We start from the raw sequence: 22,909 nt of genomic DNA, 5'->3' as shown, positions 1-22,909 counted from the left end.
CTTTCTTTTTTTTTTTTGAGACAGGGTCTCACTATGTAATTGAGGCTGACCTGAACTCACTATGTAGCCCTGGTCTCGAACTCACAGCAATCCTCCTGCCTCAGCCTCCCGAGTGCTGGGATTATAGGTGTGTGCCACCATGCCCGGCTCAAGGAGTTTGATTTCCATACCAAAAAAAAAAAAAAAAAAAGCAACAGAAGTGAAAAAAAAACTCATTTGGTGCCGGAATCATTTATTTCCTTAAGGTTGGATCTAATAAATGATCTGTTTAGTGCACCTTAGGACTAAATGGACACCATTGTGCTTACCACCACATGTTCGATGTGATTCGGACACATCCATCTGCCCAGGGGCATGGCAGTGAGTGGCGGCTCAAGGCAGTCCATGTGAAACAGAAGGGGGCAATAGTCACACTGGATGAGAGGGGCCACGCGGCAACTCCTGCAAAACAAGAGATATAAGGCATTTATTTCTGCGACAAGATGGGAAAACTCAGGCTAGTTCTGCACTATAATAACCTCCTTTTTTTTCTGTTCCCTTATTACCTTTCCCCTACCCTTCCCACTTTCCCTACAGCTTTAGCCCTTTTCTTCCTATTTCACATTATCAATTATCTCATGAGGATCTTATGAACTATTCTAGTTATTCACACCACAACTTCCCTTTTTTTAACACTAACATTTCTTGGTACCTTCCTCCCCCGTGATTCATGTATATTTCTGATCAGGAAGATCCATTTGAGAGCTACCTCTAGGCTTTTCATTATTTTCTCTTCTAAGAAGAAATGTATCTTGTGGGACATAAATGTTCTGGAGAGTATGATTGAAGTGGCTGTCAGAACAAGAATGATCAATGCTCAGTACCCACTAGGGGAAGATGGCTAATTCTACTCTAATCTTTGTACTCCCTAAAAGAGAACCAAGTACCTCATTACAAAACCACTAGTAAAGCTGTGTGTAGTGGTGAATGCCTATGATCCCAGTACCCTGGGAGGCTGAAGCAGGAAGATCCTAAATTCAAGCCCAGCCTGGGCAATTTAGTGAGACCCTGTATCAAAATAAAAAATAAAAATGGCTGAGGATGTAGCTCAGTGTCAAGGCCTTGGGTTCAATCCCTAGTAGTGCAATAAAAACAAACAAAAAAAAACCCCAAGCAAAAGCATCACAACAATAAAAATAAAAAACATAACAAATCTACCCATAACCTTTTTAGTCTTAACTACTGAAAAAAAATTTATTTTCTGCACTGAAGCACTTCGCATGACTGACAATAAGAGGGAGCTATGTGGCAAAGTGACTTTCTACTACAATGTTCCTTAGGTTCTCAAGATGCACTGGAGCCACAGGTTGTCCTGGTTCAGAGTTCTAATGCACTACTTACTGTCTAATTCCCTATAGCTTTTGCTGTGGAACACTTGTCTAGGGGGCCTTTGCAAGTCATCTATTCTAGGCCGGGGATTTAGCCCAGTGGTGCTGCTGCCTGCCTTGCAAGTGCAAGGTCCCAAGTTTGATTTCCAGTACCAAAAAAAGAAAGTCATTATCTAGTCTAATTCACATCAATGACCATGGATACTTGTAATACTTTTATTTTACTTATTTATTGGTTTTTTTGAGACAGAGTCTTACTGTGTAGTTGAGACTGACCTGGAACTCACTATGTAGCCCAGGCTGGTCTCGAACTCACAGCAATCCTTCTGCCTCAGCCTCCCGAGTGCTGGGATTACAGGTGTGCGCCACCACGCCCGGCTATATTACTTTTAATTCATCTTTAGTGATTTAAAAGTGCTTTGCCTTTTCCTCAGGACTTGGGTCTGTGCTGGCCATAATTCTTCCTGGTAGCTAATCTAAATATCTCATGTTCTAGTGAAGTCCAACTCTTCTTGTTCTCTATCAGTGCAGTTAACAGTACTGTATCACACAATTATTCAGCTGGCCTGTGTATACTCATTCCATGAGACTATGGGTGGTCCACACAATATACAAGGTTTGGAGAGAAAACACATCATTTGCTGAATATAAGGAAGAACCCCTTGATATAAAAGAAAATACCTGTTACACGTGAAGCAGACTTTGACTGGTAAGGGAACAAGACCATTGTGATCTAACTCGTGCTGTGTTTTCTTAACATTTTTCCCTGTGGTTTCCTCCTTTCTTCTTCTCTTGCTAGAACCTAGAAAAGAAATTGGTGGTGCTAACCTGTCCCTGGCTTGAGATGTGGAAAGCAACATCAAGATCTTAGAAAAGCACCTGCCAAAGCCTGGATATGGATCTCTTTCTGAGGCCTCCAGGGCTGATTTCAAATGAGAAAAAAGGAAAGGAGGGAAGAAAAAGACTGAAACATGTCAGAACCATGAGCAGAAATCACCTATTACATAGCAGAAATATCTGATTGTTTCACAAATATAAAGTGATTAGAAATCAGGGAACCTAAGAAAATGTAAGTGTTCAAGGAGGTTGTTGGAGAAAAAACAATTTTAACACATTTTAATAGAAATCAGAAAAGCCCTGATTCCATATGCATGATTTTAAGCCTGACAATTTTCTTTCCTCTGAGAAGAAAAACTAAGATCTATACTCAGGAGGCTGAGGCAGTGAGGATTGCCAGTTCAAGCGCAGCCTAAGCTATAAATTGAGATCAAGGCTGGCCTGGACTACATAGCAAAACCCTGTCTCAAAAGGGGCGGGATGGAGGGAAGGAACGAGGGAAGGAGGGAAGAGGGAGGGAGGGAGGTACTGATAGTAACCTGATAATATCTATCACAATTATCAATGTATACTCTGATTCAACAATTCTAGTATTAAGAATTTATCTACAGATACACCCATACATCTGTACATGTACACAATGATATCAGTTGTAACAAAAGATTAGGAACAGATTAATAAGAAACTGGCTAAATAAATTATAGCACGTCTATACAATGAACTATTATGCAACCATTAAAAAAACTGAGGAAATCCTATAAGACCTTGAGAGTGTGTCTTGAAGTGAAAAAAGCAAAATATATGTCATTTAAAGAGAAAATACAAATATATATATTTGTATTTCTATACACGTACAATATATACCGTATTTCTATACATTGAGAAAAAAATTCTAGAAGGACACAAAAGAACCAACCAGTGGTCATCTGTAAAGGGTAAGAAGGCAGATGGTTGACAGGCGTAGAAAAATATTTTACTGTAATTTTTTTTCAATATTTCTAATGCTTGAACCATGTGAATGTAGTATCTATTTTAAAAAGAAGACACTGGGAAGGGGCAGGAAGGGAGTCTGGAGACTCAGAAAATGGAAAATTGAATATGTACTATAACAGCTAAAACTTTCAAAGATCTCCCCAGGCAGAACCAGGAATAGGAAGATGAGTCAGTGGCCGCACGGCAGTGACCCTGCTGCAAGCAGCACTGCTCTTTTGTTGGACAGTAATCCTTTGGGGAAGCTGGGGTTGGGGAGGAGAAATGATGATGTGTGGCTAACCTGGTAGTGCAGTGGTACAAGTCAGTTCATTGGGCAACTGAAATTGGGTGGGATTCCGCTCCATGGCGGCAGCAATCAGCAGCTCAAAAGGCCGCCTCAACTGGGGCTGCACATAGTCCGGCTCTGCTGCTACTGGCTCCTCGTCCACATCAATGATGTCCTCGTCAACGTCGTTCTGCTCAGAAGTAGGGGTCTCTGTGCTGGCGTTGGATGTAGGGGTGCCAGGCCGGCTGGCTCTCCTTTCCAGGATCCGGGCATGGGCAATGGCCTTGAGTTCAGTTTTGCTAGCTGATCTGTCCAACAAGTCACTGTCACTGCTGGGGGATGTAGTCCGTTTGCTGGATTTGTCCACCAGTCCATTGACATGGCCCAGTTCCTTTTTCTGATCTCGTTTCTGTGTAAATGAATAAGTGGGCCCATCATGAGAAGTACCACAAAACAGAAAGAGATGGGTGTACAAAGTCCTGCTAGACCATTATGCAAAATCACAAAAGTCTCTTACATATCACAGAATCATCCATCTGAGGATTTGGGATACTGGTCTGTTAGCGATGACACAATTATAACTAAACTAAAGCTGCAAAAACTTGCAGCAGGGAAATCACCAAAAAGCATGACAAGTTGGAAATAATTACACAAATTACATTAGTAGCTCTTAACCCATCATGGCACATAAAATCTATATACAAAGTACAGGGCAAAGGGCTAAAAACATAGTAAGAATAAACAGCCAAGAATGAATTGAGGGCTGGGGATTTAGCTCAGTGGTTCCACAGCCTGCCTTGCAAGCACAAGGATCCCCAGTATGGAAAAAAACAAAAAACAAAAAACAAAAAAAAGAATGAATTGAGAATAACTAAATAAGAATTAATGAAATCACTAGTTCATCTTGGAGGATCCTCACCTTCTGAATGGTTTAAGAAACTTTGTTTAAAATACAGTCTGCAAAGCAAAGGTAAAATAGGCCAAGAGGTTGGCATGGAAGTTAACTGTGCTACAAGGTAGAGGGGTAGCATGTGGGAGGGAATGACCCAGCAATCGTAATGTCCAAGAATGGTGGCTTTCAATGTTTTCACTTCAACTAGGACTCTGAAAGTATCACTTCTTACAAGATGGGGAACCCAAAAAAGCATAAGTGTACTCAGTAAGACTGGATAACTGGTAATACGTTTTCCTCCAGGACTCCAAACAGAGTGGTAAAAGGAAAGTTTAACACTGGTCTCCAGTCAAGAGTTCTGGGATCTTATCCCAGTGTTGCCACTAATTCCCTTTGACCTTAGGTGACTCAGGCTGGTAGGCAGGAATTTCTCCATCTACAAAGTGAGACCAGTAAAATCTTTCTTTCCTTCCTCTCAGGGGTGTGATGGAGATAAAGCGGGTCACATTTATGAAAGAGATAGCTCTGAGCGGGAGGAAGACCTCACTTCCACTAGGAATCATGGTAGGTCCTGAATATCATCAAGGTTGAAGGCCCAGAAGTTGTCTCATTTCATTCCTTATCAATAGAAATACAGGAGATCAAAGGAAGTGGTGATTGTGTGGAAGAGGCAGATGTGGCATCAGCGGGCGAAGAGGTGCAAGTGAAAACAGGTTAGAACAGAAGTGTCTTATGTTAGAAAAAGCATACTACAATCCCAAGCAAGTATTTCTGCTTCTAGAAAACTAATGAAGAGGTAACAGTTTTGGGATGGGACAGATTTAGTTCAAATCTCAACTGTAAATTCCTTTCAATTCTAGGAAAAGTTATTCTACATTTTTCAGTCTTGATTTCTTCATTTTCTTTTCTTTTCTTTTTTTGGTACCAGGGATCACACTCAGGACCTTGTGCTTTTGAGGCAGGTGGTGACATTACTGAGCTAAATCCCCGGGCCCTTGATTTCTTCATTTTTAAACAGAGGTCTACTACCAGCACCTTCTGATGGCTATATAGATTAAACGAGATAACACAGTAAAATACCTGGCATATGATGGGTACTAATTGGAGTTCCTTCTTCTCAACTTTTTTTCTGGCTTTCCCTTCCTCTCTTCAACTATTCCTGACCTTTTCAGGTCTAAGTTTCTTTGCACGGCAAGTTTCTGAACGGTGTCTTAGCTGGCATGTGCTTCTAAGTGGCCCTGCTCTAATCTAATCAGACAGGCACAGGAAAGGATCTTGGAAGGAGGATAGCCTGGTTTGAAGACTTTAGAAGTGACATATCTATAGCTGTGGTTAGAATGGTTGACTTGGCTTTGCCCCCCCGCCCCAGTACAGGGGCTTAAATGAAGGGGAACTCCACCATTGAGTTACATCCACAGTTCTATTTATTTATTTATTTTTAAAATTTTGACACAGGGTCTTGCTAACTTGCCGGTCTAGCCTCAAACTTGCAATCTTCCTGCCTCAGCCTCCCAAATAGCTGGGACCACAGTGCATCACCATGCCCAGCTTGGCTCACTCTTTTTGTTGTTGCTGTTGTTGTTTTTTGAGACAGGTCTCACTCACTATATAGCTGAGACTGACTTGGAACTCACTATGCAACCCAGGCTGGTCTCGAACTCACAGTGATCCTCCTGCCTCAGCCTCCCGAGTGCTGGGATTACAGGCGTGTGCCACCATGCCCGGCTTGGCTCACTTTTTAATAGGAACTTTTATGCATATGTTGGAAAAATGTCTGTCTGTTTACCTTCTTTTTAAAGGCTAAAAACTGTTAAACACACAAACCACAATCTCTGAATCATCTCATCCTGTTTCTGCAACCAAGGAAGTCATCATTCATTATGACATCATGGTTAGGGGCCAGGGAAACAGTGACGTCACAACAAAGGAAAATTGCTTGTTGTATAATTAGGGAGGAATTAGACAAAGTCTAATTCACAATGTGAAAGTTGGATCAATGCTAAACTAGGGGGAAACACCTACTTCCTTCTGATAAGGAATAATTTAGTTTTTACACTCCCCCAATTCCCAAAATAGAAAATAATGAACCATGTTTTTGAATACAGTACAGAATTATCAAAGCTAAGTGAAGGGCAGCTAGACAACTGGGGTACTAATGGGTTCAAAACCCTGTAACCCCAATATACTTAGCCATACCTCTAGAGACCAGTGACTTATCTGCCATGGGGGGAGAGAAAATTCCTTTTACCATCAGACGAATGGCATGGATAAGACTGCCACATTTAGGCCATTTACTAGGAGGTCAGTAAGATCAGAGCTCTCATGTCACCAGTGACTAAGCATGGCTCAGTAAATTAACACACCTCTTTTAGCCCATTTTAGCAGTCCATGTTTGGATTTTTTGGCCCTACTGGATTCCAGTCAACATGGGGAAGTGTAGGGTAATATACCAAGGCTAGAAGTGACAAGAAGGGACGAAAATGCCTTCAGGGCCAGACCATCTTAGCTTTAGAGTTATTAGTGCTCTAGATCTAGCATTGTGGGCAATGTGTGTGGAAAACAGCATTATTACCTTTCGGCGAACAGTGCACCGGTGACACATCCACTCCCCAGGAGGCAACATCTCTTCACTCAGTGGAGGGTTACTGCAGGGAAAAGACAAGGGCAGGACTTAAGGAACTAGCCCTTTAAAAAAAAAAATTTTTTTTTTAAACTCACTGTGTAGCCCAGGCTGGCTTCAAACTCACAGCAATCCTCCTGCTTCAGCCTCCTGAGTACTGGGATTACAGGCACATGCCACCACAACCAGGAGTAACCAGCTTTTAATGAACCATGAAAAACCCTAAGCAGGCCTGGCATAAGCTCCTAAACTCCTATTTTGATAATTCCTAAAGCACTGTGATCTCTTCTCCTTCAAAATGCTTACTCAACATGATTTATAATGGCTTAAGGAGTGAACTTTCCTTCTCGCTACTTAAAAAGAGAAGCAACTCCAGCATTACTAAGACTGGTTCAAAGGAAAGGGAATAAATAAGGGCCTTGTTTGGAGCCTGAAGAGTCAAGTCAATCAAACCTCATCTGTACCAATAAAATCACCAAAAAGTCTGCCACACTTTTTTACTTTCTTTTTCCTTCCTTCCAGGCTGGGCTTGAATTTGCAAACTTCTTGCCTCAAGTCTCCCAGAGTGCTGGGATTGCAGCCATGTGCCACCTTGCTCAACTCATACTCTTGCTCTTTTATCTGCTGTTTAAAGCCTTGCCACATAGTCTCATTCACCTTCCTTGCCCTCCTTCAGATACCCTTCCCCCTAGTCAAACTGAAGACCTGCTATTCCTTCCAGTGGAATATCCTTCCTCTAGGAAAGCTATCATAGTGGTGGTGAACCTATGGCACATAAGCCAAAGTGGGCTGTCTGTTATCACTGAAAGCTCGAAAAGGTTCACCATTACTGGTCTACCAGAACTCTATTAATCCTTTAAGGCAAGCCTCAATCAGCTTATGGAGGGTTTTCAAGATGAGCGCAAATTCTGTTCTACTTCCCAATCCACAGATAGTCCATTTCCCTCCTCTTGTATTAGGCTTGTATTGAGACTCGTTTTGGCCAATACAATGCAGATGTGACATTTGTAACTTCCAAGCCTAGGCCTTAAGAGATCTACAGATTCTACTTTTATGTTTGATATCTTAGAGCCTCATATGCTATCTTGCTATGAGGAGCCACATGGAGTAGATGTGAGGTGCTCTAATCAACAGCTTTGATTGAACACTACTAATAGGCAGCACTAATTATTGTTATGTGAAGGTTGAGGTACTATAGGAAGACTGCAAGTTTAAGCCCCGGGTAACTTAGTGAGACCCCATCTCAAAGTAAAAATATAAAAAAAGCTTGTATGTGGGGGTGAGGATATAGCTAGTAAGTCATCTTGAACTTACCAGCCTAGGCCAGTCTCCAAGTAGTCGTAGCCAGTAGCACGTGGAACAAAAAACCATCCAGCTGAGCCCAGTCAACACTCAGAATTTTGAAAGATTACAAATTACTTTCTGTTTCAAGCCACAGAATTTTGGATAGTTGTAATATGGTGACAGATAACCAGGTCATTGGTGCCCAGTGTGATACTAAAAGCCACATGACATTTTATTAAATCCTTGGAGTCACATTGTACTGCCTATACCACTGCAGTTTTCAAAGTGAGATCCCCAGTTAAGCAGCCCAGCAGCATCATCTAGGAATTTATTAAAATTGAAAATTCTGCTGGGTGTGGTGTACACCTGTAATCCCAGCGCTCATTGAGATAGGAGAATCAGTGTGACTTCAAGGTCAGTCTGGGCTATATAGTGAGTTCAAGGAGAGCCTGAACTACATTGTGAGACCCTGTCTCAAAAACAAAACAAAAAGCAAATTCTGAGGCCACACCAGATTTTAAAAATCATAAACTCTAGCAGTGAGGCTTAGCAATTTGTATTTAACAAGCCTTCAAGGTGATTCTGCTGAACATCAAAGTCTGAAAATTGCTGTGTAGAATAAGGATACATTTATGCTTAAGAAATTTCTACCTTTGGTTCTTTGGAGCCAACTGTTTGAAATGTTAAAATTTTTCATCAAAGAGTATGAGAAATAGTAACAATGACAATAAGAAAACCCTTTATATTCTTACAATATAAAACTTTCTATTTTTACAATATAAAAGGCCTCACTTGTAAGTCCTAGAGCTTAATGCTATGCTGTTTTATTGTTTCTTCCTAAAATAGCATTTGGATTGGCTGCTGCTCTGCCATGCTTTCCCCTAGAGCCCTGATCATATATGTCAGATGTTCACCAAGGATTCACAGCTCACTGCTTCTTTTCCTCCCTGTTTCCTTAGTGGAATCTCAGGAGGATGCTTACCAGGAAGCAGAAAATTGGAGACATACTGGCCTGTGGGACAGGTCTCCAACTCCTACAGGACCTCAGGTGAATGTCACCAGTAAAGCCTTTTCTTGTTCTCTCCAATAGTTTCTGTAACAGGGCACATCCAAACTAATGAAATGCACACACGTCATTTGGAAGGGGCTACAGATTCTTCTATGCTCCAGCAACTATCATATTAAAATTAACCCTGAAGGCTGTCACTTGTGATTTTGTTTTTCATCATTTCTTTTCATCTGCCTGCTGGCACTGTACCAAGATACCCTACACATCAAATATGGAAAGCAGGGAAGGGCAAGGCAAGGTGGTTTGGGTTTAGATCTTTCACCAAAATCAAATAGTCTTTTAACCACCCTCCAGGTTTCCCTCAATCTATTTCCAATCTTGCTGGTAGAATGATTTATCTAAAATAAAACATGATCATGATCAAGTACTTTCTTGATTAAAGAGCCCTTTAATGGTATCCTTTCCCCATTGATTATAAAAGTTCAAGCTCCTCAGTATTTCAGCAAAGACCTCTGTGGCCAGAACTCTGGCTCTTTCTCTACCTCCATATATCTGCTAGTTTTTATTTTTTATGTTTTGGTTTTTTTTGAGACAGGATCTCACTATGTAGTTGAGACTGATCTGGAACTCACTATGTAGCTCAGGCTAGTCTCAAACTCACAGGGATCCTCCTGCCTCAGCCTCCCGAGAGCTGGGATTACAGGCATGTGTCACCATGCCCTGCCTTTTTTTTTTTTTTTTTTTGGGTACTGGGATTGAACTCGGGTCCTTGTGCTTGCAAGGCAGGCCACCGAACCGATGAACTAAATCCCCCGGCCCAATCTGCTAGTTGCTTAACAATCATACTGTTTTTCTTCTCTGTGTCTCTGCTTATTTCTGTGCCACGATCCATAACACAAGCCATTCCCTTATTACTCTACCTGGAGAACTTCCTTATCTTTTGTGACTCAAGTCAAGTATTCTCTCCAGAAAGCTTTCTCAGACAATCTTGATTTTTCCTAGCACTTCCATGTCAGTCAAACTTGAATCATCTTTTCTGTGCTTCATTTATCTGTACCTCTACACCCTGTACAATTCCTAGCACATAGTAAGTACTGAACAAAGCTTTAAAGAACTGGGAAATCTGAAATAGGTTTAAAGAAGTGAGTTAACCCCTCCACAGACAAAAGGCAGTAATATGGGGGTTAAATCATACATGAAATTATTTATGTTTTCTAAGTCACAAAACAATAAGCAGACATGTGAGTCCAAGTCCATACTTGCAAACTGAACTCCGTACTAAGTATCTCACCCCCACTCATCCTCCCCCTTTTCTGGAATTGAACCTAGAGCCTCACATATGCTAGGCAACTGTTTTACCACTGAGCTACATCCCCTCTTAATCTTTTTCAAACAATCTGATTTTAAATCTTGTTTCTCTTTCTTAACACGGGTGAAGATCTTTAAAACTTGTATTAAGCAGCTCTCAAAAATAGCTCCTTGTTGGCTGGGGATTTAGCTTAGTGGTTTTGCCACCTACCTTGCAAACACAAGGGCCTGAGTTTGATATCCCTAGTACAAATAAATAATAAATAAAAGCTCTTTATTTATTCTTAAAGGATTTTTTAGGGGTGGGTATGCGGAGTGGCTTTGTGAACTTAGGGCCTTGAACATATGAACATATTCTGAAAGTGCTCTACTATTCGTATACATTTCTATCCCTTCTAAAAATTTAATTCTGGGCCAGGGTTGTAGCACAGTGGTGCCGTGCCTGCCTGGCAAGCCCAAGGTCCTGAGTTTGATTCCCAGTACCACACACACACACACACACACACACATACACACACACAAAATTGTGAGATAAGCTCTTGCTAAAGTGCTCAGGCTATTCTTGAACTTGAGATCCTCCTACCTCAGCCTCCTGAGTAGTAGGATTACAGGCATGTAGCACCATGCCTAGCTTTAAATTTTTAATTAAAAAAAAATTTTTTAAGATTTTTGTGGTATGGGAGACCAAACTTATAGGCACCCTATCATTGAGCTAGTCCTTTTTTTATTTCTTAGTTTGAGACAGGGTATGCTCTAAGCAATTCCTTTTAAGATCTTTAGAAGGCAGCTTTCAGCTCAAACTTCTAGAGAAAAAGAATTCATGAAATCACTTCTGAAGACAAACTGTCACTGGAGTAAGCTCAGGAACCAATTACAAAAGGGGCTGTTCCATACCAGAAATACTTCTTATAGGGAAAGGACTCTAGGAGGAAGTGTATATATGTCTGGTCACTATGAAGACGTCTCTACCTCATTACCCATTCATCTCAAAGCTCCTTCTGAGAATAGTACTCCCATAATCTTAGTGTTCAAGTCTCAAATAATTTCCATGCATGCTAGTGCCTTTAACTAACGAAGTGCCTGTCGAGAAAAACAAGGTTCTAGCTGGGTGTGGTGTAATCCTAGCATTCTGGGAGGCTGAGGCAGGATGATCCCAAGTTCAAATCTGGCCTGGGCAACTTGACAATTTAAGCAAGACCCTGTCTCAAAAAGAAAAAAAGAAAAAGGCTGGGGATATAGTTCATTGTGAAGGCCCTGTATTCAATCACAGTACTGTAAAAACAAAACATAATCACAAACAAAAAAAAACAAGGTTCTGCCTCATCTCCCTTTCATCCCCATATATCAATGAAAACAGGGCAATGGAGCCCATCCTTTATGAAAGGAAATGACTATAAATTAGAAGTTAGGTAATGTTGGCTTATTCTGTCAGTCTTAGCTGTTCAGCAGTTAAAACCTTGAAAACCCTATAATGAATGAATCAGCCTACCTGTGAAGACATCGACATACTTCCTGATCACTAAAGCCTAGAAATGGCAGCAATCACTTCATCTTATAGCAAGCGTATTACAGTTCACAAATCATTTTAACAGATGTTCTTATTTGATATCCACTATCACATGGTCAGATAATTAATTCTTATTCCCATCATGTAGGTGAGAAAACTGACTTATCTAAATCTGTGGAGTCAGTAAGTAGAACTGGAACCCAAGTCAATGTCTCCTGGTTCTTCCCCAACAACAACAAAAAACACATTCTTGCTATGTAGCTCAGGCTGGCCTGGAATGCATGGCTGTTCTCCTGAGTGCTAGGACTACAGGCATGTGCAATGGTTCTTTCAAATCTTGGGACCAAGCTTTTTTTTTTTTTCCATTAAATTTATTGGTACATTTAAGGTAAACAATACAGTTACATTCTTCATTGGGATCTTGTACCTTTACATGATGGGACCAAGTTCTTTTTAAAGAACCTTTAGTGGTTCCCTTATTTCTGGGGAACACAGTGGAATATTGAGCAGGGTACCTTTGTTAACTTGAAGCCAGAGCATTTCCTTCTGTATTAGTCAATACAGTATTTATTGAATTCCCACTACTTATCAACCAATGTGTTAGGTACCACACTGGAGGATGAACATAAAGCAGTCTTCTACTCCATCAAAAACATTGCCTTGCCGGGCCTGGTGGCGCAAGCCTGTAATCCCAGCACTCGTGAGGCTGAGGCAGGAGGATCGCTGGGAGTTTGAGACCAGCCTGGCCTATATAAGTGAGTTCCAGGTCAGTCTCAACTACATAGTGAGACCCTGTCTCAACCGACCCCCGCCAAAACAAAACAAAACAAAAACAAAACATTGCCTGGAGGCCAGGGCTTTAGCTCAGTGGTTCTACCGCCTGCCTCCTGTTTTGCAAGTTCAATTCCCAGTACCAAACAAACAAAAAAATCCAAAACAAACATTGCCTCAGAGAGAGGACCAAAGTCATCAACCCACCAAACATTTAGGGAAACATTTTATGCTAGGCAGTGTGCTAAGTGCTAGGATTTCAGACACAGTCCTTGTTTTCAAGAATCATAGGTTAGACAGAGTAGAAAGGGCACTTATTAATGAGATCATATATAATCAATTACAAACTGATTCTTGCCATATAAACCCATATAAGCCATTTGGCATCTCAAGGTGATGATGGTCTTTCCCCTATTCTTTTTGTAACTTTTTTTTTTTTTGAGACAGGGTCTCACTATATAGTTGAGACTGACCTGGAACTCACTATGTAGCCCAGGCTGGTCTCGAACTCACAGTGATCCTCCTGCCTCAGCCTCCTGAGTGCTGGGATTACAGGTGTGCATCACCACACCTGGCTTCTCTTTTTGTAACTCAAAGCTATTCAGCAAATGGTAATTCAACCGAGATCCTTTAAAAACAGGGAAGTCGTTGCTTTTAATTTTTTTTTAGAGCTTCATGCATGGTAGGAAAGTGCTCTCAAACTGAGCTCCATTCCCAGGGTCAATGACAGGGAAGTTAAGAGTGTTATTCCTGAGGCGCAGGAGAAAGACAGTTCCAGAAGCGAGTTTATTACTGCTTTTCCCCCCCAGGCTCAGTATGGAATCCAGGGCCTAGCACACATTAGGTGAACAGTCTATCACTGAGCCACAACCCCAGCCCTTTTTTATTTTATTTTGAGGCTGTTAGATTTCTCTTGCCTTAAGATAGCCCTAACTAGTGATGTCACAAACTCCCCCAATCCCTAGCCACTACATCACCCCAACTCCTATAAGCCCCACCCCAGTCCTATAAGAAACGCTCCCTGTCTTAGCCATATTGCTTTCTCTCCTTTGTTTGGAGACAGCCTGGCAGACCCTTCCCATAATAAAGGCTTGTTATGGTCCTGGCTCTTTTTATCTAACATATCCAGGATCTCACTAAGCTGCCCAGGTGGGCTTGAACTTTCTTTCCTCCTGACTCCGCCTTGTAGGTGTCAGGGATTACAAACATTATCATCATATCTGACTTCATTCTGCATTTTGATATATTATGCGATAAAGGGAAGAGTCTGGGAATGGGAACATTTTTCCTGGAATGTATGTGTAAGTCAATCTAGGGGATAGTAAATAGTGTTTAAACCTTTAGTTTTGCTTTGTCTATATTCTGGGAAGACAGATCCTGGAATAGTTGTCTTGGTATCTGAACTGGCTTATCTTGAAAACTGGTAGCTTTTTAGCTTTCATGCCAAGGTCCTCTATCTTCTGGCTTCAAAGGAATTAGAGCCTGCAGTAGAATAAGACAAGGCACTTTTCTCTACAGAGAGAGAGTACCCTGTGAGGATGGAGCTCCTGCAGAACATCTTCAGTGGTGTGGTTAAGTTTCTTTCCAGGTCATTTGTTAAAAAGCTCTGGTCTGCAATTCTTGGCCAGAAAGGAACTGTTCACTGCTTTCCAACTCACTATTTATTTTAATCACTACCTGAGGTATTAAAGACATTCTGTTAGCTATAGCTCATAATAATAAAGTTCAGAATCCTCAGAGATTGTATATACAATTGAAGGATATGCTTGTCAAGAGTTTGGTGTGGCTTTCTGTGAGGCCCGAGAGGGCCTACAAACTTAATGACATCTACTCACAGACCAATTAGAAAACTGGTCAAAGCCATGTATGGCTGTAACCTAGGAACCCTGGCAGGCTGAAGTGGGAGGATCATAAATTTGAGACCAACACAGGCAATTTAGCAAGACCTTTTCTCAAAATAAAAAGAACTGCGGGGCTGAGGATGTAGGTCAGTTCGGTGGGTAGGAGATTGATGAAGCATATTAAAAAAATTAAAAAACTAAAACTTTCTAAAGCCAGCCTCAGCAGCATGACTGCAACATATCCAGACTCCCATAAGCAAATCCAACTGGGCCAGACTCCCATAAGCAAATCCAACTGGGCCATCTCTACTTCTCACAAGGATGTTTGTTTACTTGTTTGTTTTTGGAATCGAACTCAGGACCTTGCGCTTGTGAGGTAGCACCACTAAACTAAATCCCCGGCCCCACATGGATGTTTACTTGTAGACTGGTCGATTTCTTGAGTCATATGAAAAAAACTACAAACACTCCACAGCCCATTGTAATGCCTGCACGGACAGACCTCTCTGTCAGAGTCAGAGCCTAGAACCAGGTGATCCCAACTCACAGCCGAAGGATGGAGACCAATTTTAACTTAGCATGCCTCTTTCATTCACTAACAGGGCTGCAGCTTGCCACTACAAGTGGAAGATATTGGTAATTGTCATGGTTCTTGGCTCCCTAATTAAAAGGATCTATTTCAGATACCACGTAAGTGTGGTCGATCTGTGTCTAACTTCACTCATCTCTCCTGCCGATTAATACATGTGAATCTGCACAACAGTAGCATTTACTTCAGATTTAGTCACCACCAGTGGGACCTGTTGCTCCATAGTACCATGTTAATTATCCATCCAGCGCAGTTTTCAATATGGAACTGGAAAGGAGGAGGGGGAGGGGAATAAGAGAACAAAGGGAGGAGGGGAGAGGTGGAGGGAGCCTTGAAGCAGAAAAGCTGCCTTTTATTTCAGAGACCTGTGCATGTGTGTGTTTTACAATACGCAGTTAATAATGGTGTCGAGCTCTGGACTTTTTCTTTAAATATGTGAGGATGCTGATATGTGGCATGCAACTGTCCATTTACCTAGGTAACACTGACATAAAACTTGAGCCAATGGCAGCCAAAGAGACATGAAAGTCTCACTCAAACAAATTAAATGCACTCTCTTCTCTTCCTGAGCAACAAAATACCATTTTTTTTTTTTTTTTTGGTACCGGGGATCGAACTCAGGTGAGCTAAATCCCTGGCCCAACAAAATACTATCTATCAAGAGCCTTTCACACTTGGGTTCTCTTTTGAAAAAGGTCAGTCACATGAACTGGTAGGGTCACTCCTGTCAGAACCCATCATTCTCCATGAATCACAAGCTCTCCAGTCATTTATGGAAGTTTCAGTTAAAATAAAATATCAGAGGAACAAAGATTTAACTGCCTCCATCATTACCTGTTCTTCTTTTGATGGGGGTAAGATACATTCATCAAGAAAACAATAGCACTTAGAAGTTTTGATTTTTAATTTCACAGTTCATGGGTTTCACCTATCCATGTAAGGTCCACTACTAGATGAAAATCCTGCAATTATATATAGTGGCATTGTGCAAGACCAACAACAAAAGACAATATGGTATGATCTTCAGAACAGGCATATTCTCTCTCAGACTGGTCCCTGTTGCCCTCTGCCAGTTCAGAATATCGGTCCTAGCCAAAATGAGGAGCAAAGATGACTGCTGATGGGACCACAACCATGCTTTCATGCCCCAGCCTCCAGGCACCCATCTTGGTCTATAAAAGGATCTATAAGCCCTTTAGAAATAAGCTACGGAGCTGGGGATTTAGCTCAGTGGTGCTACCACCTGCCTTGCAAGCGCAAGGTCCTGAGTTCCATTCCCAGTACAAAAAAAAAAGAAAAAAGCAAAAGAAGCCACGGTGGCGCATGCCTGGCACACTGCGAAATTGAGGCAGGAAAATCATAAGTTTTGAGCCCAGCCTGGGCAACTTACCAAGACCCTGTCTCAAAATAAAATAATTATGTCCCGGAATAGCTAGGATATGTTAGGTAAAATTTAGTTTAAAAATTTTTTTAATTAAAAGTCACATAAACGGGGCTGGGAATTTAGCTCAGTGGTGCTGTGCTTGCCTTGCAAGCACAAGGTCCTGAGTTCCATCCCTGGTACTAGGGGAAAAAAAAAGCTACATTAATATACTCAAACTTAACAGTATATGCATTTTTGAGGGGACAAAATTTAATAAGTTTTATTTTTTGGTACTGGGGATGGAACTCAGGACCTTGCGCTTGCGAGGCAGGCGGTGGTACCACTGAGCTAAATCCCTGGCCCAAAATTTAATAAGTTTAAATGTCAGCAGAAGCAGCAAACTTTTTCTAGACACTTGTGTGGGTATCAGCTTTTATCTTCAAGTATGGCTACCTTCAAAGGCAGGGAAGATGACCAGATTGAAGGATACTGGAAAGATGAAAGCAAAAGTTCATAGGTACCTGAATCTCAATTCCTTACTCTCCTTTATCCTAGCTACTAACTCCAACATAGCTAATGCCACAAAGTACATATAAAGTACAAGGACTGACTTTTTTTCATGCAAAGCCTCAGTGGCAGTGTTGACAAGGAAACTAATGAAGTGTCAGTCCACTATAAATGCCTCACTGAGAAACTCAGCTAGATGCCTCACTTCTACAGGCAAACAATTCTTTCAAACTAGCTGACTGACTGTGCTCCCAAGTCTTACTGCCTTCTATGTAGAGCTGGCTTGTGGCACCCTCCCAACGAAGGACACCTGAAGAAGAGTGTTACAAGTTAGTGCAGAAAGGTAGATAGGTAGGAGGGAAAGTAGTGCACCAACAGTATACCAAGTGTTTGCCCCTAGTTGTTCTATAAGCTGAGCCTAGTGCCACAGGACCTGATCTACCACTTGCCTGGTTTGCCTCTTGTGATCCTGGCTTCTCAGCAACAGAAGATGGGCTGCATGCAAACATTTTAAAAAGGGGATTAATTCATTCACTTGCTTAATGAAAGATGCTGAAGCTTACCTACTCTGGAAAAGAGCCAACATTCTTACTTCAATAGTCATTTGCTAACACTCCTAGGGAAAGTTCCACTGGAAGGAAAAACCAACAATTCCAACAGTGTGTTCCACAAGTCTCAAAAGTATGGAAGACTGCTGCACTGTTCTGTTGCCAAATTTGAGTGGGCTACCAAAAAGAAGGAACTAGCCAAGACACTTTTGTGAGGAGCGGCAGTACTGGGCATTGAACCCAGGGCTTTGAGCATGCTAAGTAAACATTTTACCAGTGAGCTACACCTGCAGCCCCAGCTCACAGTCTCTTCTTATAGGCATGGCTCATGAAACTGGACCAGTTTACAAATGTTGAATCTAAATTCTAGAAAGGAGCAGGATAGTGGCACACACTTGTAATCCCAGCATTTGGGAGGGTGAGGCAGAAGGATTGCCATGAGTTTGAAGCCAGCCTGGACTACACAGTGAGTTCAAGGCCAGCCTAAACTACATAGTGAGACCCTGTCTCAAAACAAATAAACAAAAATAAAATTCTATAAAGAATTGGAAAATTAAAATTATTATCAAGGCCTTTATTTAAAACTTAGCTGAATCTAAAGAGTACTATTTAACATTACATAAGGATACTCAGTTGCTTTTCCCTAAAGAAGGATTTGTTTCATTTGCCCTCCTCTTGACAGTCTATCAAGAAAGATAAAGCTTATTCCTTACACCTTTTACCCTTACCCTCTCCCAACTCCTAATTCTACTCATCACTTCAAAGCTCCCCACCCTACAGGACTGGAGTAATCTCCTGGGCATGCTGTCAGACCACGCTATTGTGGTTTGATGCCACAGCTAAGTGCTGCCTGGGCTTCCCAAGCCTTGCAGTTATACCCCCAGTGACCTATTTAGGAATTGAACATAATTCTCAGGGATAGAGAACCATGATTTTTTCCTTTGGGCCACTTCTCTCTTAGTTCCTAAGCAAAGAACGATTACCTTAAAGGTTTACATGTATATATACAAACAGTAACATTTGAGGAAAACTCTCTAAGAAATGAAGTAATCATACAAGCCCTGTATGTGAATTATTTCACAGCTTAAATAAACAGCAGACACCTTTCTTAACACACAGCTTACTTTAACAGCAACAAACCACAGCCTGCAAAGATGTCTGATATTATAGAATTAGGTGTTTCCTTTGGTATGATAGAATGGCTAAACCAGGCAAAACCACGAGGACCACAGAGGGATAAAACAAACAAAAATTGTAAGGTAAAACAGTGTTTATAAAAAAGCCAAAATGAGCAATGGAATTCTTCCTATATTTAAGATGATGCTTTCAAAAAATGGCAAGCAAGATCAAGTCAAATGTAACCAACTTATTCAGATACTCAGTGAGATTAACAGTACAATTTTTCACAATGTATTCAGGCCAATTAATTGGTGACTCAATTGAAAAAGTTCACTATATAATTTCCCTCTGATGTTTCCCTCTAAAGCTTTGTTTAAACTGAGAATCAGCAAAATTCTAGCTGATGGTTCAGTGAATGTGGGAATTAAAAAGCTCCCAGCTCATCACAGAAGCCCAGGGTGATGGGAAGAAAAGCAATGGCAGGTTCCTAGTGCCTAATTTCACAACGCACGAGCTTCTCTAAGCTAAGTTTTGGGCATGCATTAGCTTCTCTGCTCTGCTTTGGACAAACGCAGACAAGAGAAAACTACTCAACATCCCCGAGTCACAACTGAATAAAAGCCTGCACGTGTGTTTGTGTTGCCACAAACAGGGTCCCATGTGGAACTTAAGCTTGCTGGTAACTGAGAGGCTCCTCTATCCCTGCCTGGCCTGGAGGTGAACTGATGTCTTTGGGCTGGGGTTACAGTCCTCTCTTGCTCACTCTAGCTTATTTCAAAAAGTGCCTCATGCAGATCCCAGATCAAAAGAAAAGACTGGTGCTGGGTTCTCACGTGGAATTTCTCCTCGCCCTATTAGACAGATGAAAAGTCCTGCATAAGAAGTAACTGCTTGAGCTAAAGCTGACCCTCTCCTTGCCCTACCTATTATTCTCTCTGTATCTTTTGTCCTGTCAAAACTGGGAAACATTTCCTGGGAGGCAGCCTGCATTATTTGCCAGAAAATGAGAAGGGCAAAAATGAAACACCGAAGTGATCAACATATGGGGAAGCAAATGTAATTAGGAGGAAAGAAATGGTTACCTTGTGTTTGTATTAATTAAAGTATCATTCCCTTGGAATAACCAAGATATCATTTCTGTAGCCTGACCATTATTTATCTTCACAGTCTCTCATCTGTAATACCACTAGGTATCACAGAAGTGAGAAGGGAAAGGGGTCAGCCTCTTTGCTTACAAGTAGTTTAGTGAGCATTTTATTCAGTGTAATGCTAGTCAAAGGGAGGAAAAATAGCTCTGAAAGAGCGAATCAAGTTTTTCATTACTGGGCTAGGGATGTAGCTTAATGGTAGAGTACATGCTTAGCACATAGAGGCCTTGGGTTTGATCTCTGGCACCATAGGAAAAACAAAGAATTAAAAAAGCTTTACATTACTTAGAATATTTCAACAATCTGCAAGGTGCACGTACAATTTGCTGTGAATTCAACAACTACTGTATGTAACCGTTAAATTCCTTCTTGCTGATGGATCAAAAATCAATGATTTCTCCTTTAACGTGTCTATTGTATTCCTCAGCTTTTGCTTCCTGCATAAATGTGCTAAAATCTCATCTTTGTTCTCATTTGTTGAGACCTAGACTTAGAAATAACCTTAGGCTTAAAGGGTGAGGATTCTGATATTTGGAAATGGCAGGCAGATCTAAGGAGTCAATTTCTCATTCTCAATTGTTTTCAAGTCATGGGAAAAGCAGTCAGCTAGTGATCTGTGCATGTGTCCATGGCATAGTGACAAATCTGTAATACCAAAGTGCCTTTCTAAAATTTGGTCTAGAACGTGTACTGAATACAATGTCCTCTTCTTTCAGGAAACTGGCAAGGGGACAGTTATACTCCTGTCCTGTGTCTCTTGGGAAGCTAGAATTTTGCAGAGGTGCTCTTCTAAGTACCACTCCTTGAATAGCAATGCAGCTGGCCATGTTGTACTCCCTGGAGCCTCCAAGTCAAAGGAGCCCCATGGAAGGTGGGAAACACAGGTGCCTGTGCTGCATTATCAGAGTTAAGGAACACTAGAAACCCAAAGAGAGCATTTTACCAGGGTGGCCTACTTACTTAACCACACATTGAGGAATTGTTGTGTGTGTGCTCAGGATGAAACAAGAAAGTTCAGAGGTGAATTTCAACACTTATCAATAATCCAAAGCATGCAACATTCAGTTTCATCTATTTTCTATTACTTCTCACTTGTAGGAAAAAAGAGGTACCTTTCCTTCCTTCCTTCCTTTCTTTTTTGGCACTGGGGATTGAACTTGGGGCCTTGTGCTTGCAAGGCAAGTGGTGGCACCACTGAGCTAAATCCCCAGGCCAAGATGTACTCATTTCTGTTAAGGGCAGGAAGGACACCTGCATTTCTAGGTAGCAAAACTCCTCTTGGGAACATGAAAGCTGACTGTTTCTTTTTATGAGCTATATAAAACCTTCAGGCAAACATTCTCTATATTATTTACTACTAATTAGGTTTACATAAAGATTACATATAAACACGTGAAAATACTGCAGTGTACAAACAACTTTTTGATCTTGTTAACTGGGTTCAAAAGACAGCATATTAATTGATCTGAAGTTATTTCTTCCCCAACCTGTTACCAGTCAAGCCAAGGAAATTAAATCTTCCTTCTTGGGCTAGGAATGTAGCTCAGTGGTACAGCACTTGTCTAGCATGCATGCGTTTTGGATTTGGTTCTCAGCATTGCAAAAACAAACAAGAAACCCCCATACCTGCCTTCTTAGGGGCCTCCAAGTGTAAGATGTGCCTGTATACAGAATTTTCTACAGTGGCTGCTGACTGCTCGGTGGGCATCCTGCCCAAAGTCAGGGAGGCAGTGGATTTTTAATGGGCATTTCCTTTAAACTTCCAGTCTTAGACTTCTTTACTAGGAAGATTCATCCAAAAAAGTTGAAACAGTAACATTGCTAACATGTATCATCTTGATGGTATCTCACAGAAGAAACCCTCTACCCACAGATAATATAGGCACAGATATTAAACTGCTTAAATCAACTACATTTTCTAGGCAAGTTAAAAAAAATATGGGAAGTAAAAAGGAACCCCACTCATAAATCATGTATATCTGACAAGGTATTCATATCTAGAGCTTTTACCAGTCAATCAAAAAAACCCTAGTAAGTAAAAAATGGAGGATCTGATACACATTTCTCCAAGAAAAAACACAAATGACCAACAAACATATGAAGAGATGTTTAATATCATTAGCCATCAGGTAAACGCAAATCAAAACCACAATGAGATCTGATTTCACGTCTACTAGGATAGCTTTAGTCAAGACAGTTAACAAGTATTAAGGATGTGGAGAAACTGGAACCCTCATATACTACTAGTGGGAAACTAAAAGTATATAGCCACTTTGGAAAAAGCCTGGCAGTTCCTCCCATATGACCTCTTATATGTTAAATATAAGAATTACCACATGACCCAGCAATTTCACTGCTAGGTACACATTCATGAAAAATGAAAACATGTCCACGCAAAAGCATGCACCCAAATGTTCACAGCACTACTGTTCACACATTATCCCAAATACCCATCGACTGATAGATGAATGGCTAAACAGAGCTGGATAGATACACTGGAATTCTGTTCAGCTGTGAAAAATAATCAAATATATTAACTGCTAAAAAAGCCTAACCTTGAAAAGGTTCATTGGGTCCCTTTGAGTAATTTTACATATCACTTGTATTCTCACCAGAGGTTAACAAAAACCAGTTTCATTCAACACACAGCAGTAACTGCTATTACTTGAATCCCTTTCAGTTCAAATTAAGTCAATATACTGTAAGGCTGGGGATTTAGCTCAGTGGTTCTGCCACTTGCCTCATAAGCTCAAGGTCTCAAGTTCAATCCCCGGTACCAAAAAATATATATTGGACATTCCTCTAAAATGATTTTTTTGGACAGAAGTGTAGACATAGAATCTCAGTATGTAATTCAGGCTAGCCTCAAACTCCTGAGTGGTAGGTAGGATTAAAAGCATGCACCAATATCTGGGGGCTCAAAAAAAAAAAAAAAAAAAAA

The 22,909-nt window shown here is 41.0% G+C and overlaps 1 protein-coding gene across 2 annotated transcripts in view; it reads right to left on the bottom strand.

Annotated features, from left to right (window-relative positions):
• The window catches only part of Phf12 (PHD finger protein 12), a 44,050-nt gene that overhangs the window by 13,744 nt on the left and 7,397 nt on the right, over positions 1 to 22,909 (bottom strand). For both annotated transcript variants that reach the window (XM_010642277.3, XM_019210379.2), the window contains 4 exons: positions 6,927 to 6,999; positions 3,478 to 3,871; positions 2,049 to 2,169; positions 309 to 441 (listed from right to left, as the gene is read on the bottom strand). In XM_010642277.3, the coding sequence (XP_010640579.1) occupies positions 309 to 441; positions 2,049 to 2,169; positions 3,478 to 3,871; positions 6,927 to 6,999 (721 nt within the window). The remainder of the gene's footprint in view (positions 1 to 308; positions 442 to 2,048; positions 2,170 to 3,477; positions 3,872 to 6,926; positions 7,000 to 22,909) is intronic.

The sequence above is a fragment of the Fukomys damarensis genome, unplaced genomic scaffold, assembly GCF_012274545.1.
Source record: "Fukomys damarensis isolate Sample0158 unplaced genomic scaffold, DMR_v1.0_HiC HiC_scaffold_13, whole genome shotgun sequence".
Classification (NCBI taxonomy): domain Eukaryota; kingdom Metazoa; phylum Chordata; class Mammalia; order Rodentia; family Bathyergidae; genus Fukomys; species Fukomys damarensis.
The sequence above is the reverse complement of the archived record's forward strand: the minus strand, read 5'-3'. Positions and strand labels throughout refer to the sequence as shown.